General features: G+C 43.3%; 1 protein-coding gene across 1 annotated transcript in view; it reads left to right on the top strand.

The window, feature by feature from the left end:
- LOC116511202 overlaps nucleotides 1-12944 on the top strand; it is a 38257-nt gene continuing 25313 nt past the window's right edge. Inside the window, exons 1-3 of the mRNA XM_032221070.1 lie at nucleotides 1-198; nucleotides 1989-2052; nucleotides 3593-3687. Coding sequence (XP_032076961.1) covers nucleotides 1-198; nucleotides 1989-2052; nucleotides 3593-3687 — 357 coding nt within the window. The remainder of the gene's footprint in view (nucleotides 199-1988; nucleotides 2053-3592; nucleotides 3688-12944) is intronic.

Below are 12944 nucleotides of genomic sequence, written 5' to 3'. Positions count from 1 at the left end.
ATGCCGGTCAGCTCGACTATTCATGAAGAGGAAACCTTCGCTCTCAAGAAGGGCTACATTGGCATTGCCTACTTAACCTCATCCTGGGGAGTGTTGCCCAGTTGTGTGCTTGTGCTGTGTACCCTTACCTGTCTGATTCCTGGTCTGTTTTTTGGACTTTATGAGTACCCATTGGCTCTTTTACCCAGCACTCCTGCTGTACTGAGCTTGGAATCTGGATCTACACAACATCAATTCTAGTTGAAGGTTTTGAATAAACACCTGTAAAACTTGCCGGTTTTGGGGTGAAGGGCAGCACATTTTAGAAGGCTTGGGGGGACATGACAGTCGTCTTCCAGGATTGAAGAGCTGTCACAGATGACAGCAGATTGACTTATTGTCCAAAGCAACAGAGGGCAGGACAAGAAGTAGTGCATGGAAGCTTGATAGGGATTCAACTTAGAAGTAAGGAGAAATTTAGCTTGCCTCCTTGAGTTGTGGTGTTCCATCACTGGAGGTTTTGAAAAATAGACTGCACAATCTTTTGACTGGAATGGCGTAAGATCTCATCATTTGAGGGGAGAGGTTGAAGTAGAAGACCTCCACGGCCTCTTCCAGATATTGGATTCCTTTATCCCAAATGGTCACTTTGGGTCTGTCATAGAGGGGAATTAAAATGCTCTAATCTGATTTTATCCATGATGTTATGACAGCCACCTCTGTCCATTAATTTTTCCACACAAAGTTTCTCCCTTCCTCATACAGCCTCCCTTTCTTGCCATACACTATCAGTCCCTTCCTATGATGTCTAAATTGTTCTCAAGAAGGTTTTCCTCAACTCTTTGGGATCTGCTGGTGCATGTTTTCCTCCTTCCAGCATCATTTATTTCCCATTGCCTGGATCATTGCTCAGCCATGGCATTTCCACATTAACAATGATCTCGATGTGCTTCTGGCTTCAGTAGATATTTGTCCTTGTACAGCCTGTTTGCCACACCTACACACCACTCCTGAACCCACTCATAAATAAATAGGTTGGAAAGAACCAGCATTGTACCCAGAAGGAACAAAAACTCCCAATTCTCCTGACAGCATACAAAGACTGAGCTGTAAGTAGCGTCCATCCAAGACCAGCCTCTAGGATACTTCAGGAAGGACCATCAATTGATAGAGGGGACACTTCTGGCTGGTCCATTGCATTTAATATTGCATTGCTAACCACAGGTTTCTTTTTTTAAAGGCAGGTAAACCAGTGTCAGTCAAGGCATTAAGGTGGGGGATTGACTTGTTCAGCTTCTCATGAGGTTCTCCTCATGTGTGGCTTTTATGTTTCTGCAATTTACCAAAAGGCCAACGAAAGGAAAAACTCTTCCTCAGGGACATCTAGATTTCTTTTTCATTATCAAAAAACAGAAAGATAGAAGGACAAAGTGGAGTCCATCCAGGCCACCATTCTGTCTCACAGAGGTCAACCCAGGAGTCTTTAGGCAAAGAGGATGGGAAGCTGTTGGACAGTCAAGGATGCTACTGTAATTTATTGATATACAAATGAAGGTGAATGTATGTGTTCCAGGATAATGTTGCAGGAACTAATCTGGGTTGTTGTGTGGGTTTTGGGTTGTTCTTTGTGTGGTATTTACATTATTCCTATTGTACGTGGCATTTTAGATGTTGATTGGGGTTTTGATGGTTGGCTATTAAAGTCGTTGGCTGAAGTCTGCTTGTGCTGCCAAGTCCTAGCCTCATAAGTATTTGAAATCAGCACTCTTGTTGACTGAGGAGGGCCCATTTCCCAGGTTTCAGTCAGTTCCCTGACTGTTTTCGTGACTGCTCCTCCAACAATCTTGACTCAGCAGGTGATAAACAGCCAGAAAGAGTAGGAGTCGATGAGATCCCATCCTCATCCTAGAATTTATCCAATCTCCTTCTGAAATCAACACAGCTAGAGGACATCAATACATATGGTAACAGCAGCTCCTTGAGCTAGCTTTCTTTCTTTTCCTTTCCAGATGGGGTTGGCCTCTTTTCGTGTGTCCCTTTTTGGCTTCCTGGTGGCCTCTTTCATCATACAAGGTAGGTCTTGATTGATACAAAAAAGACTGAAGTATTTCTAGAAAGGGTACAGAAGAGCCACAAAGATGGTATTAGGTCTGGAGGCTAAATTGTATGATGAATGGCTAAGGGAAGTAGATATGCCTACTCTAGGAAAGAGAAGGACTATGAGTGACATGATAACAGTTTTCTAGTACTTGAGGGGGTGTCCCAGAGAAGAGGAAGTTGACTCATTCTCTAAAGTATAAGAGGGCAGGACAAGAACCAATGGGTGGAAACCCATTCAAAAAAGATCCAACCTAAAAATGAGAAGTTTCTTGACAGTGAGAACAATTAATCGATGAATAGTTTGTCTCCTGGAGTTGTGGGTATTTCATCACTGGAGGTTTTCAAAAATAAGACTGGACAACCATTTGGTTGGGGTGATATAAAGTATCCTGCCTTGAACACGAGATTGAACCAGGCTTACAGAGTCAGCATATTGCCCCCAACAATTTGGGTCCTCATTTTACCCACCTCGGAAGAATGGAAGGATGAATCAACCGTGAAACTGATGAAATTTGAACTGGCAGTCAGCAGAAGTAGCCTGCAGTACTGCACTCCAACGACTGTGCCATTGTGGCTCTAAAGTGTCCTGCCTTGAACACAAGATTGAACTAGTAGATCTCCAAGGTCCCTTCTAACTCTAGGATTCTCTGATGGACAACTCAAAAAATGGATGTAGTTCCAGCCACACAAATTGGGGAGAAAATGCCCAGTCATGGCAGGAAAATATAAAGATTGCCATCACAGGACTGAATGTAAGTTAAGCTCTCTCCTCAGATCTTCAAGTATTGAGTTGGCGAAGATCAGGAAAAGCTCTAGAGGCAATGTTATTCATCCTGGAAAAATTATGGGGCTCACAGGAACGGGACTCAGAGCCAGAATGTGGGCCCAACCATGCAGTCAAAGCCCTGTTCTTATGGATATGTGTTGTGATATTATGTGGGTTATAACACCCTAGGAACCCCAAATTAACCAACATTCAGCTAAGCACAAACAACATTTACACACCATTCAAGAGCGACGATCAGAAAAACAAAAAGGAGATCAAAAACCCAAAACACCCCCTTGCCAGCAATCAACAACAGATAAACAAGGATTAACCAAGATTAATAGCAAACCAATAATGAAATAATAAACAATGGGTCAAGGTATTCGTGAAATTGAAGAGCAGAAAATCCACCCACCATCCATTGGTATTTAAGCAGACCCTTCCCAGCCCATTGGTCCAGATATTGGTCCTTTCTAGTTCCTCTTTCATTCTTCTTCTTCTGACCCTGTTACTTGAGGGGAGGATGCCCCCACCTGTCTTTCCAGCTTCTCACCATACTTTGCACCCCATCCCCATCCTGGCTCCCCTCCAGCTGGGCACCATCCTGTCCTTATTTCTAGGGCGTCTCTTTTCTTCCTCTTTTTCAAGTCCCCTCTCCTCTTCCTCTTTTCAGTTTGAATCTATGGGTTCAGGATGGGTGACCACAATCTCCTCCTCTTTGACAACGTCTCCTCTTTCCACCAACAGGTCTGGAAGCATTATCTTGTCCCTCGAAGTGGTTCCTGTATAAGGACCATTGTTATGGATTTTTCAAGAACGAACTGAGCTGGCAGGATGCAGAGGTAAGAGGAGCCCCATCCACCTCCATGTTTGGATGGTCAGTTCCATTTCAGCCTATTGGCTTGCTTTTTGAGCATAATGCTTCATTGTGGGAAGGCAGGAAGGGAAGATGAAAGGAAGCAAGGAAGGAGTGAGCAGAGGTGTCCAAAGATTATGGTCAAAAACGTCAATATGGTGGCCACAACAATGTGATTCTGGTTGAAATGAGGGGTCCTTGGTGCTCTCTGAGCTTGGTTATTTTCTTGCAGATGTTTCATCCCTCAAACTAGGTAGTATCATCAGTGGCAAGTTCAGAGAACCCCTCACATGCTTAAACCTCAGTGTAGAAAAGCACACCTTAGGAACGTTTCATGGTAGCACTGAGGAGCAAAGAAAGTAACATTACAGCAGACAAAGGAGGTTACCAGATGAAGCTTCTACTGTGAGGGAAACAAATTCTTGGAGAAATTGGAAGTTTTCAAAATAGAAAAAAAAAAGGAGGAATGTGTGCTATTTGAGGCAACCTTGAAGTCCACAGTTCTGGTATGTTTTATCTTTGCCAACATAACTGATATGTTCCTCTTTGTTAAGACACTTTCTTGATAAGCGGGAAGTAGATTGGTATTTGCTAATTATGCATATTGATGCAGATTGGAATACAGAATCAGAGTTGGAAGGGATAAATACTGCAGTGAGCCTGGACGATTGCTTTTTAGGTCCGGCTTTTGATTCCACGCTAGAGTTTAGATGTCGTGAAGACAGGCACAGGGTGATGGAGTTGGAGAATCAGCAGGAAGGACGAGGATAAAGTTGTGGAACTAAAGGAGGGTTCTAAAGCAGGGGTCTCCAAACTTAGTCACTTTAAGACTTGCGGACCTCAACTCCCAGAATTTGACAGTCAGCAATGCTGACTGGGGAATTCTGGAAGTTGAAGTCCACAAGTCTTAAAATGGCCTGGTTTGAAGAGCCTGGTCTAAAGGACAGGGTCAGCATCTGAAGTAGGAAGTCCTCACCTGTGTCTGCTTGGTGTTTCCAGACAGAATGTACTTCCCATAGCAAACATGGCCACCTTGCCTCAATCCTCAACCAACGGGAAATGGACACCATAACTTTTTTTCTACTAATCAACGACCCAGAGCGATTTACAATCTGGATTGGATTGTACAGAATCGAGGGAGGGAAGGTGAGTAGATATTGGAGAGGAAAGGGAGTGAGTGGTATACCTGAAGACAATGAAAAGGTCTGGGCGGGAGGGGGGAGGTGACAAAAATACACCAATCTGTCAATGTATTTACATCATGGCAGAGTTCTAATGATGTAATGAATAACCGATACATATATGAATTGAAATGTTCAATAACTGCTTGGATTAACAATGGGAAACTATTTCTGGAGTTGAATATGCCACACTGTAAGTATTGTATACTCCATGGATGATTAATATTAGCGGTAACTTGAACACATAATGCTCAATGATAAGGATGTATTTAGTTATGTTTGATGGATAACCAGTGATCTTATTTTTAATAGTAAAAACTGATGCACAAAAGTTTGTAACCAAACAACCAGCTTGACAAAATTGAGGAAAGTTTTTTGTATGTGTTGTTTTGTTTTTGTTGGTTTAAAAATGAAAAAAAAATATTTTTAAAAAAAGGGTCTGGAGGGGATAGGGTGGAGGTGACAAGAATAGGCCAATCTGCCAATGGATTTGCATCATGGCACAATTCCACCAGGACTTAACAACAACATGATAGCAATCCTAGTATATGGAGGGGGGGGTTGTTCCTTGGAGAGCCTTCAAAACATTCATTTTGGGATCTCAGTGCAGCTTTGGATCTTAAGAAGTTGACCTTCGTTGTGTTACACACGCTCTCTAGATTGAGCCTGGAATGGTCAAAGGGACAGATCCCAATTCTCTCTAAATGACATGTTTATTCAGATCTGAGCAATAGTGTCCTGTATGGTTTCTTCTCATCAGTGAGTATAAGCATTTTTAACAAACTCTGTCACGGTTCCAAACTCTGTCATAGTCTTTGCACACCCAGGACACCTGTGACACAGTTTAACAGAGGAACTTTCACCAACATCCCCTGTGTTTGGATGCTGATCAACAGCTATGCCTGGAAAGAACGCTCTTAAGTGGGAACTTTTGGAGGTATTTCCAGACCTCTGTGGCTTTGTCTTTTATGCGTCTTCCTTTCCGGGAGACTGCTTAAGGCGTTTTGAATGGAATCCAGTTGAATGCTGGAATTAAAAAAAGCCAAAGTAATATCACTTCTAAAACCTGGCAAACCACAAGACAGAGTAGAAAGCTGTCATCCCATTGCCCTTCTCAGTTCTTGTTTCAAATTTCTGGAGAAACTTATCATAAACAGAATTGGACCAACAATAAATACATTTCTGTCCGTGAAACATGCCGGCTTCCATCATAATTGTAGTTATGATGATTAGGTGCTGAGACTAACAGGACATGAGGTTTAAAAGCCCCAGCTGTGTTCATCGACCTTACTGCAGCATGTGATACCATGTGGAAGAAAGGAATGCTTTACGAACTGAGTCACATCATCCCCTGTAAAATCCTCTGTTGCCTAATAAACAACATCTCAGTGATAGATCCTTTTAGATCATTTGGGGAGGGGGGGCAATGTTAGCAAGATAAGAAAAATTAACAGCCTTCCACACGTTTTTGTAATGGCACCTACACTGTTCAATCTTTATATCCCAGGTATGCCAGTTACAAGGAGACGTAAATTTGGATATGCAGATGACCTGGCCCTAGCAGCATAAGATAAAAACCTGGAGGTACTGGACTGCCTCCTCTCTGAGGACCTAACGTCCCTGGGAAAATTCTTTGCTGACTGGAGACTCATAGCCAGTGTCAGTAAAATGGTAACTACCTGTTTCCATCTCAACAGCAAACTCGCTAATGCCACCCCAAAGGTTTGCCTGATTAACAACCTACTTCCTCATGATCCTGACCGCAAATACCTCAGAGTAAGTTTGGATTGGACTCTCTAAGAAACACCTAGAGAACATGTCTGCTAAAATCAATACCAGGAACAACTTATTCCAGAAACTAAGAGGATCAAGTTGGGGAGCCTCAGCCTCTACTCTCAGAATATCAGCACTAGGGTTGGTCTACTCCACAGCTGAATATGCACTCTTGTTTGGCTTAATAGCTGCCACATTAGCAAGATCAATGCTAGACTAAAAGATGAGGATCATAAGCAGTTACATAAAATCTATTCCAACTCGCTGGCTCCCTGTCTTGAGCCACGTAGCTCCACATAGCTCCATGTAGGCAGGATGCCTTAGTGAAGGAATACAACAAAATTATGAGAAACCCATTTCTTCCTGTACATGCTGATCTTCCTCATCTATCAATCAATCTATCAGTCTTAAATCCAGGAAGCCCTCTCTGGCACTCAAACAACAGTTATCTTACAACTTTGACATCAACACACAGTGGAAAGCCAATTGGGCTGCTGAACACCCAGCTACAGGCAGTTACGTAGATGACCCTACACAAAAGGTGCCAAGATTTGACTTTCCTCGCCAGCATTGGTCAACTCTGAACAGGATCGTACACAACATGATGTCTGCCAGGACTCAGTAGGGTCTTGCCTCTACCCCTCAGTGTGACTATGGTGTTCCTTGACAAAATATTCATCACATTGTGTTTGAATGTCCATCAAGAACTTACACCGGCCCAATATCTGATTTTTTTCAACATAGACCACCCTTTCCTTCAATGGCTGGGTGGACTGGACATTACCATTTGAACTATCCTAAGTCCATGTATTTGCCATATGCTAAATAAATAAATAGTAGCTCTGCTTTCTCTCTACTGCCTGTTACTTTCTTGCCATTTTTTCTCTTGGTTGACTGACTATTATGTACATGTTGAAACTTTTTTCATTATCTGTGACTTATGTTGCAAGTCTTTGTTCAAGTCTTTGCTTTCCTGAGGCTATCTTTACAGATTCGGGCTATCTGCTGATATTCTGCCTTAGTTATATGTCCCTCTTTACATTTTCCCCTCATTCTGCTATTGAGAACTATAGTTGAGACAATACAATACAATAGCAGAGTTGGAAGGGACCTTGGAGGCCTTCTAGTCCAACCCCCTGCCTAGGCGGAAACCCTATACCGTTTCAGACATATGGCTATCCAACATCTTCTTAAAGACTTCTAGGGTTGGGGCATTCACAACTTCTGGAGGCAACTTCTGTTCCACTGATTAATTGTTCTAACTGTCAGGAAATTTATCCTCACTTCTAAGTTGCTTCTCTCCTTGATTAGTTTCCACCCATTGCTTCTTGTTCTACCCTCAGGTGCCTTGGAGAATAGCTTGACTCCCTCTTCTTTGGTGCAACCCCTGAGATATTGGAAGACTGCTATCATGTCTCCCCTAGTCCTTCTTTCTATTAAACTAGAAATAGCAATAGCAATAGCAATAGCAGATTTTTATATACCGCTTCATAGAGCTTTCAGCCCTCTCTAAGCGGTTTACAGAGTCAGCATATTGCTCCCAACAACAATCCGGGTCCTGATTTTACCCACCTCGGAAGGATGGAAGGCTGAGTCAACCCTGAGCCGGTGAGATTTGAACCGCTGAACTGCTGATCTAGCAGTCAGCCTGCAGTGCTGCATTTAACCACTGCGCCACCTTGGCTCTACCCAGTTCCTGCAACCATTCTTCACATGTTTTAGTCTCCGGTCCCCTAATCATCTTTGTTGCTCTTCTCTGCACTCTTTCCAGAGTCTCCACATCTTTTCTACACTGTGGCGACCAGAACTGAATGCAGGATTCCATGTGTGGCCTTACCAAGGCATTATAAACTGGTATTAACACTTCACGTGATCTTGATTCTATCCCTCTATTTATGAGCCTAGAACTGTGTTGGCTTTTTGGGCAGCTGCTGCACACTGCTGGCTCATATTTAAATGGTTGTCCACTAGGACTCCAAGATCCCTTTCACAGTTACTACTACTGAGACGTAATATCCTGATTTCTGCAAGATTCAGAAAAGCACGTGGAGAGATGACATCACTTTTGCTTTCTTTCTCTACAGCCGCGAATGAGATGGCTAGATGCATCTGTGGTGAATTACGCTGCTTGGGGACCTTATGAACCTTCTCATATCACAGGGAATTGTGTTGAGATATATGGCAACGGTAAGGAGATGATTTTCTGTTCTACTATATCAGACTTCTCAAGCACGTCTTCTCTATGTGTGAAAAAGCACAAGCATTCACAGCCAATATGCATAAAGTTAGAGACTGCATTCACACAACCCGTGGTCTTCATTTCTGAATGAATCCTGTTTAGTAATTTATTTAAACAGGGACCATTTCTATCACTAATGACTCTAGAGTTTATATACCCATCCAGTAGAACAGAGGTGGGGAATGAAGGCTCCTTTGGGAGTTGTGGGCTTTAACTCCCAGAACTCCTGCCATCGTTCTTCACCCCTGCAGTAGAAGGCAATCATGTCAGAAGCTGGTACCCAAAGCAAACACCTTCCCTGTCATCTCCATCATACATAGGAAGATCACTAACTGCCATGCTGCTAGGGGGAACCACTTATCAAATAGTCCCAAAAGGCAACTGCTCCTTCTTGGTCTTCTCTTTGAAAACGTTTCTCTTCTCATCCAAGAAGCTTCTTTAGTTCATCATGGACTTCTAGTTGCCTTTTGGAAAAAGCACAACTTTGGGACAACCATGATAATTGAGAATCTCCACTGACATTCACCTATCAAATCAATTACTGAAGACTTTCTGAAAAAGTTGGTGGCTTTTTGGAATTCCAACAGATTTCCGAATGGGCCAAAATGTGGAACAAAAGCTTACTGCCAAAGTGGGTTTGGTCAGCAAGTTAATCCACGACCCCATAGACATGCACAACATCTAATAAAACACCTAACTGACCTTTGCATATTCTTCAAATTGTAGCTGCTGGAATTCCAATTGGCCAAGGTAGACATGGGTTAGCTTTGTTAGCTAGACCTGGATTAATTTTATTCCATGGTTTACAAAGATGTGCAAACTTTACTTAGCCAAGGAGTCAGTTTATTACACAAATCCAGATAACACCTTAATTGACTAAGCAAAATAAGCTTACCCAGCCACAATGCGATGCAGAGAGATGTTTTTCCTACTTTTAACATATTGCCTCCTTTTGCTTTACCTTCTCTTCTAAGTTTGGACCCTGGAGAATTAAATATTACAGACAGCATCACAACTGAGGTGATGGCGTTGTTTTTCAGGTGTGGGGAGGGAAGCTCATAAAACCTGTAAAGCCTTAAAAGAAGCTGCACCCAGTTAAGCTCAATAAAGAGATATTCCAAGATCATCAGAATGGGACAAACTCATTTTGCCCATCTTTTGTCCTTCCTCGCTCCTTTCTATAAGATCTCAGCAACATTCATGTCATGCCTGCCATGCTACACACTGCAAACTGACAGCCTGACATCAGTAACTGCGGGGCGGGGAGCAGTGGCGGTAATGATGCAGGGAGGCAACTCAGAGGAATAGAAACCAAGCAGTACCATCCTGTGCGAAGCATCAGCTGTCTCAGGGTTGTTAAGCAAATCTGGTTTCCCCATTAACTTTTTTTGTCAGAAGGTCACAAAAAGGGATCCCATGACAACAAAAGTCTAATCAATTATTTCATTTCTTCTAGACTATAAACATTGGAGAACCCAGTTTTGTGAAATCAGACAGCCATTTCTGTGCAAGATGCCTGCACGCTGAATGTAGCTGGAAGCACCTTGGAAGGTTGTAAGCCAGAATCTCCCTGGCTACTTCAACTTCAGCCTGCTGACCCACAGAACAAGCCTGTGCATCAGGCTTTCTTTTCCATTTGGTGTCACTAATCAATAAACTCTAATCCAAGTGCGGATGATGCTCTAAACTTTTCTCTTCTGTGTTTTCATTCATTGAGAGGACTCCCGGTGCTCATTGCCAAAAAAAACCCTAAACCAAATCCAAAATGAACCAATCCAGGCAGCACCAATGATGTTCCCTAGTTGGGTGGATATGGGAGATATATGACACTCCGATATCAAAAAAATCTCGGAAACCCCCAACAGACCATTACAACCATGCGGCATCACCGTAGCACTCAAACCAAACTGAAATATCTTAAATAATCCAAAAGACTCAGAAGGGGAAAAAAAACAGGAATCATTTGCAGCATACAGAGTAAGGACTATAACAGCTGTTATGTAGGACAGGCAGGAGAAAACTAGCATAGCGCATTGATGAACACCAACTAGCGGTCAGGAGACCCAGTGGCAACTCCTTAATCTCACAACACAACCACAGTAACAACCACAATTTCCACTGGGAAACTATGAGCATGCTAGACCAAGCTAAATGCAAAAATGCAAGGGAACTCCATGAATCTTGGCACTTAAGACAATTCAGCCATCCACCACACACATAAACACATTTGCACACCGTTCAAAAAGGACAATAAAAAAGCTAAGGAGGAGACAAAAAGACCACAACACATCCCCTCCAGCAGCCAATAACTAGACAAGCAGGGATTAACACAAGACAAAGAATCAAGTGGGAAAACAACACCAAGGAGAAAAGTACACATTCAATATTGGCAGGGCAAGCTATTGTATATAAATAAGGAGCAAAATCCACTCCCTTTTAGAATGGATGATGTTCTCTAGATGGGTCATGAAGTATCTCGAAGAAAACAATCAAGCTCAGAGAGCACCAAAAACCCCAGAGTTCAATCCTGAGCAACAAATAGTTTCTACTATCTGAGCTTGGTTGTGCAGTCCTTGGTGCTCTCTAATCTGGACTGATTAGAGAGTATGAAAGGCAGGGAGGGGGGCAGACATCTGCCACAAGGCCAGCAGCAGGAAGGAACCCCCCCCCCAGCCTGGAACCTGAGGAAAGATTACCAGGTTTCTCTTCATCTGGCAGGGCTGCAGAAGGGCAACCCTCCATCCAGGTGAGGATTCCCTTCGGCTTTGTCATCCTGTGTTCCGGCAACTTTGCTATCACAATTTATGCAAGCCCTATTCAATCCTTTTCTGAGTGCCTGACTAGCCGGAGAAGCCCAGACAGGATTTCCCTTTAAGGAAAAACTTCCCCTTTAAGGAAGAGAAAGAGGGGGGGGGGGAAGACTCTCAGCAATCTGCTATTAACAGCAGGAGGCCACAGGGGAGAGAGGCCAGCTCTTAGTAGCACAAGCTGTTTTTTCAAAGTCCTGAGGGCAGGGCTATTGTATTTGGTCTGCAGAGCCATTTGGAAAGAAGGGGAGGAGAGGCCCCATGTGGCCCAAGATGGTGGCCCCCTGCAGCTGGGAGGACACAGGCAGGGATCAAGTCCCTGCTTCTAAAGTCTGCAGCTCCACTGGGGGGGGGGGAGCAGAAGAGCCTGCAATCAGGTTAGAAATTACCCCTGAAGGCCCATCCAAGGGTGGGGGCGACTAGGCAAAGAGCAAAATACATTGCAATGCATTGCAATACAATACAATACAATACAATACAATACAATAGCAGAGTTGGAAGGGACTTTGGAGGTCTTCTAGTGCAACCCCCTGCCTAGGCAGGAAACCCTATACCATTTCAGACAAATGGCTATCCAACATCTTCTTAAAGACTTCCAGGGTTGGGGCATTCACAACTTCTGGAGGCAACTTCTGTTCCACTGTCAGGAAATTTCTCCTCAGTTCTAAGTTGCTTCTCTCCTTGATTAGCTTCCACCCATTGCTCTTGTTCTACACTCAGTGCCTGGGAGAATAGTTTGACTCCCTCTTCTTTGTGGCAACTCCTGAGATATTGGAAGACTGCTATCATGTCTCCCCTAGTCCTTCTTTTCATTAAACTAGACATACCCAGTTCCTGCAACCGTTCTTCCTATGTTTTAGCCTCCAGTCCCCTAATCATCTTTGTTGCTCTTCTCTGCACTCTTTCCAGAGTCTCCACATTTTTTCTACATCGTGGCGACCAAAACTGGATGCAAATATTCCAAGTGTGGCCTTACCAAGTGGCCTTACACTTCACGTGATCTTGAGTCTATCCCTCTGTTTATGCAGCCTAGAACTGTGTTGGCCTTTTTGGCAGCTGCTGCACACGGCTGGCTCCTATTTAAATGGTCGTCCACTAGGACTACAAGATCCCTTTCACAGTTACTACTGTTGAACAAGATACCACCTATACTGTACCTGTGCATTTCATTTTTGTTTCCTAAATGTAGAACCTTACTCCAGTGAATCTCATTTTATTAGATAGTGCCCAATGTTCAAGTGTG

This window comes from Thamnophis elegans, chromosome 7 (assembly GCF_009769535.1).
Source record: "Thamnophis elegans isolate rThaEle1 chromosome 7, rThaEle1.pri, whole genome shotgun sequence".
In the NCBI taxonomy this organism is placed as follows: domain Eukaryota; kingdom Metazoa; phylum Chordata; class Lepidosauria; order Squamata; family Colubridae; genus Thamnophis; species Thamnophis elegans.
The sequence above is the reverse complement of the archived record's forward strand: the minus strand, read 5'-3'. Positions and strand labels throughout refer to the sequence as shown.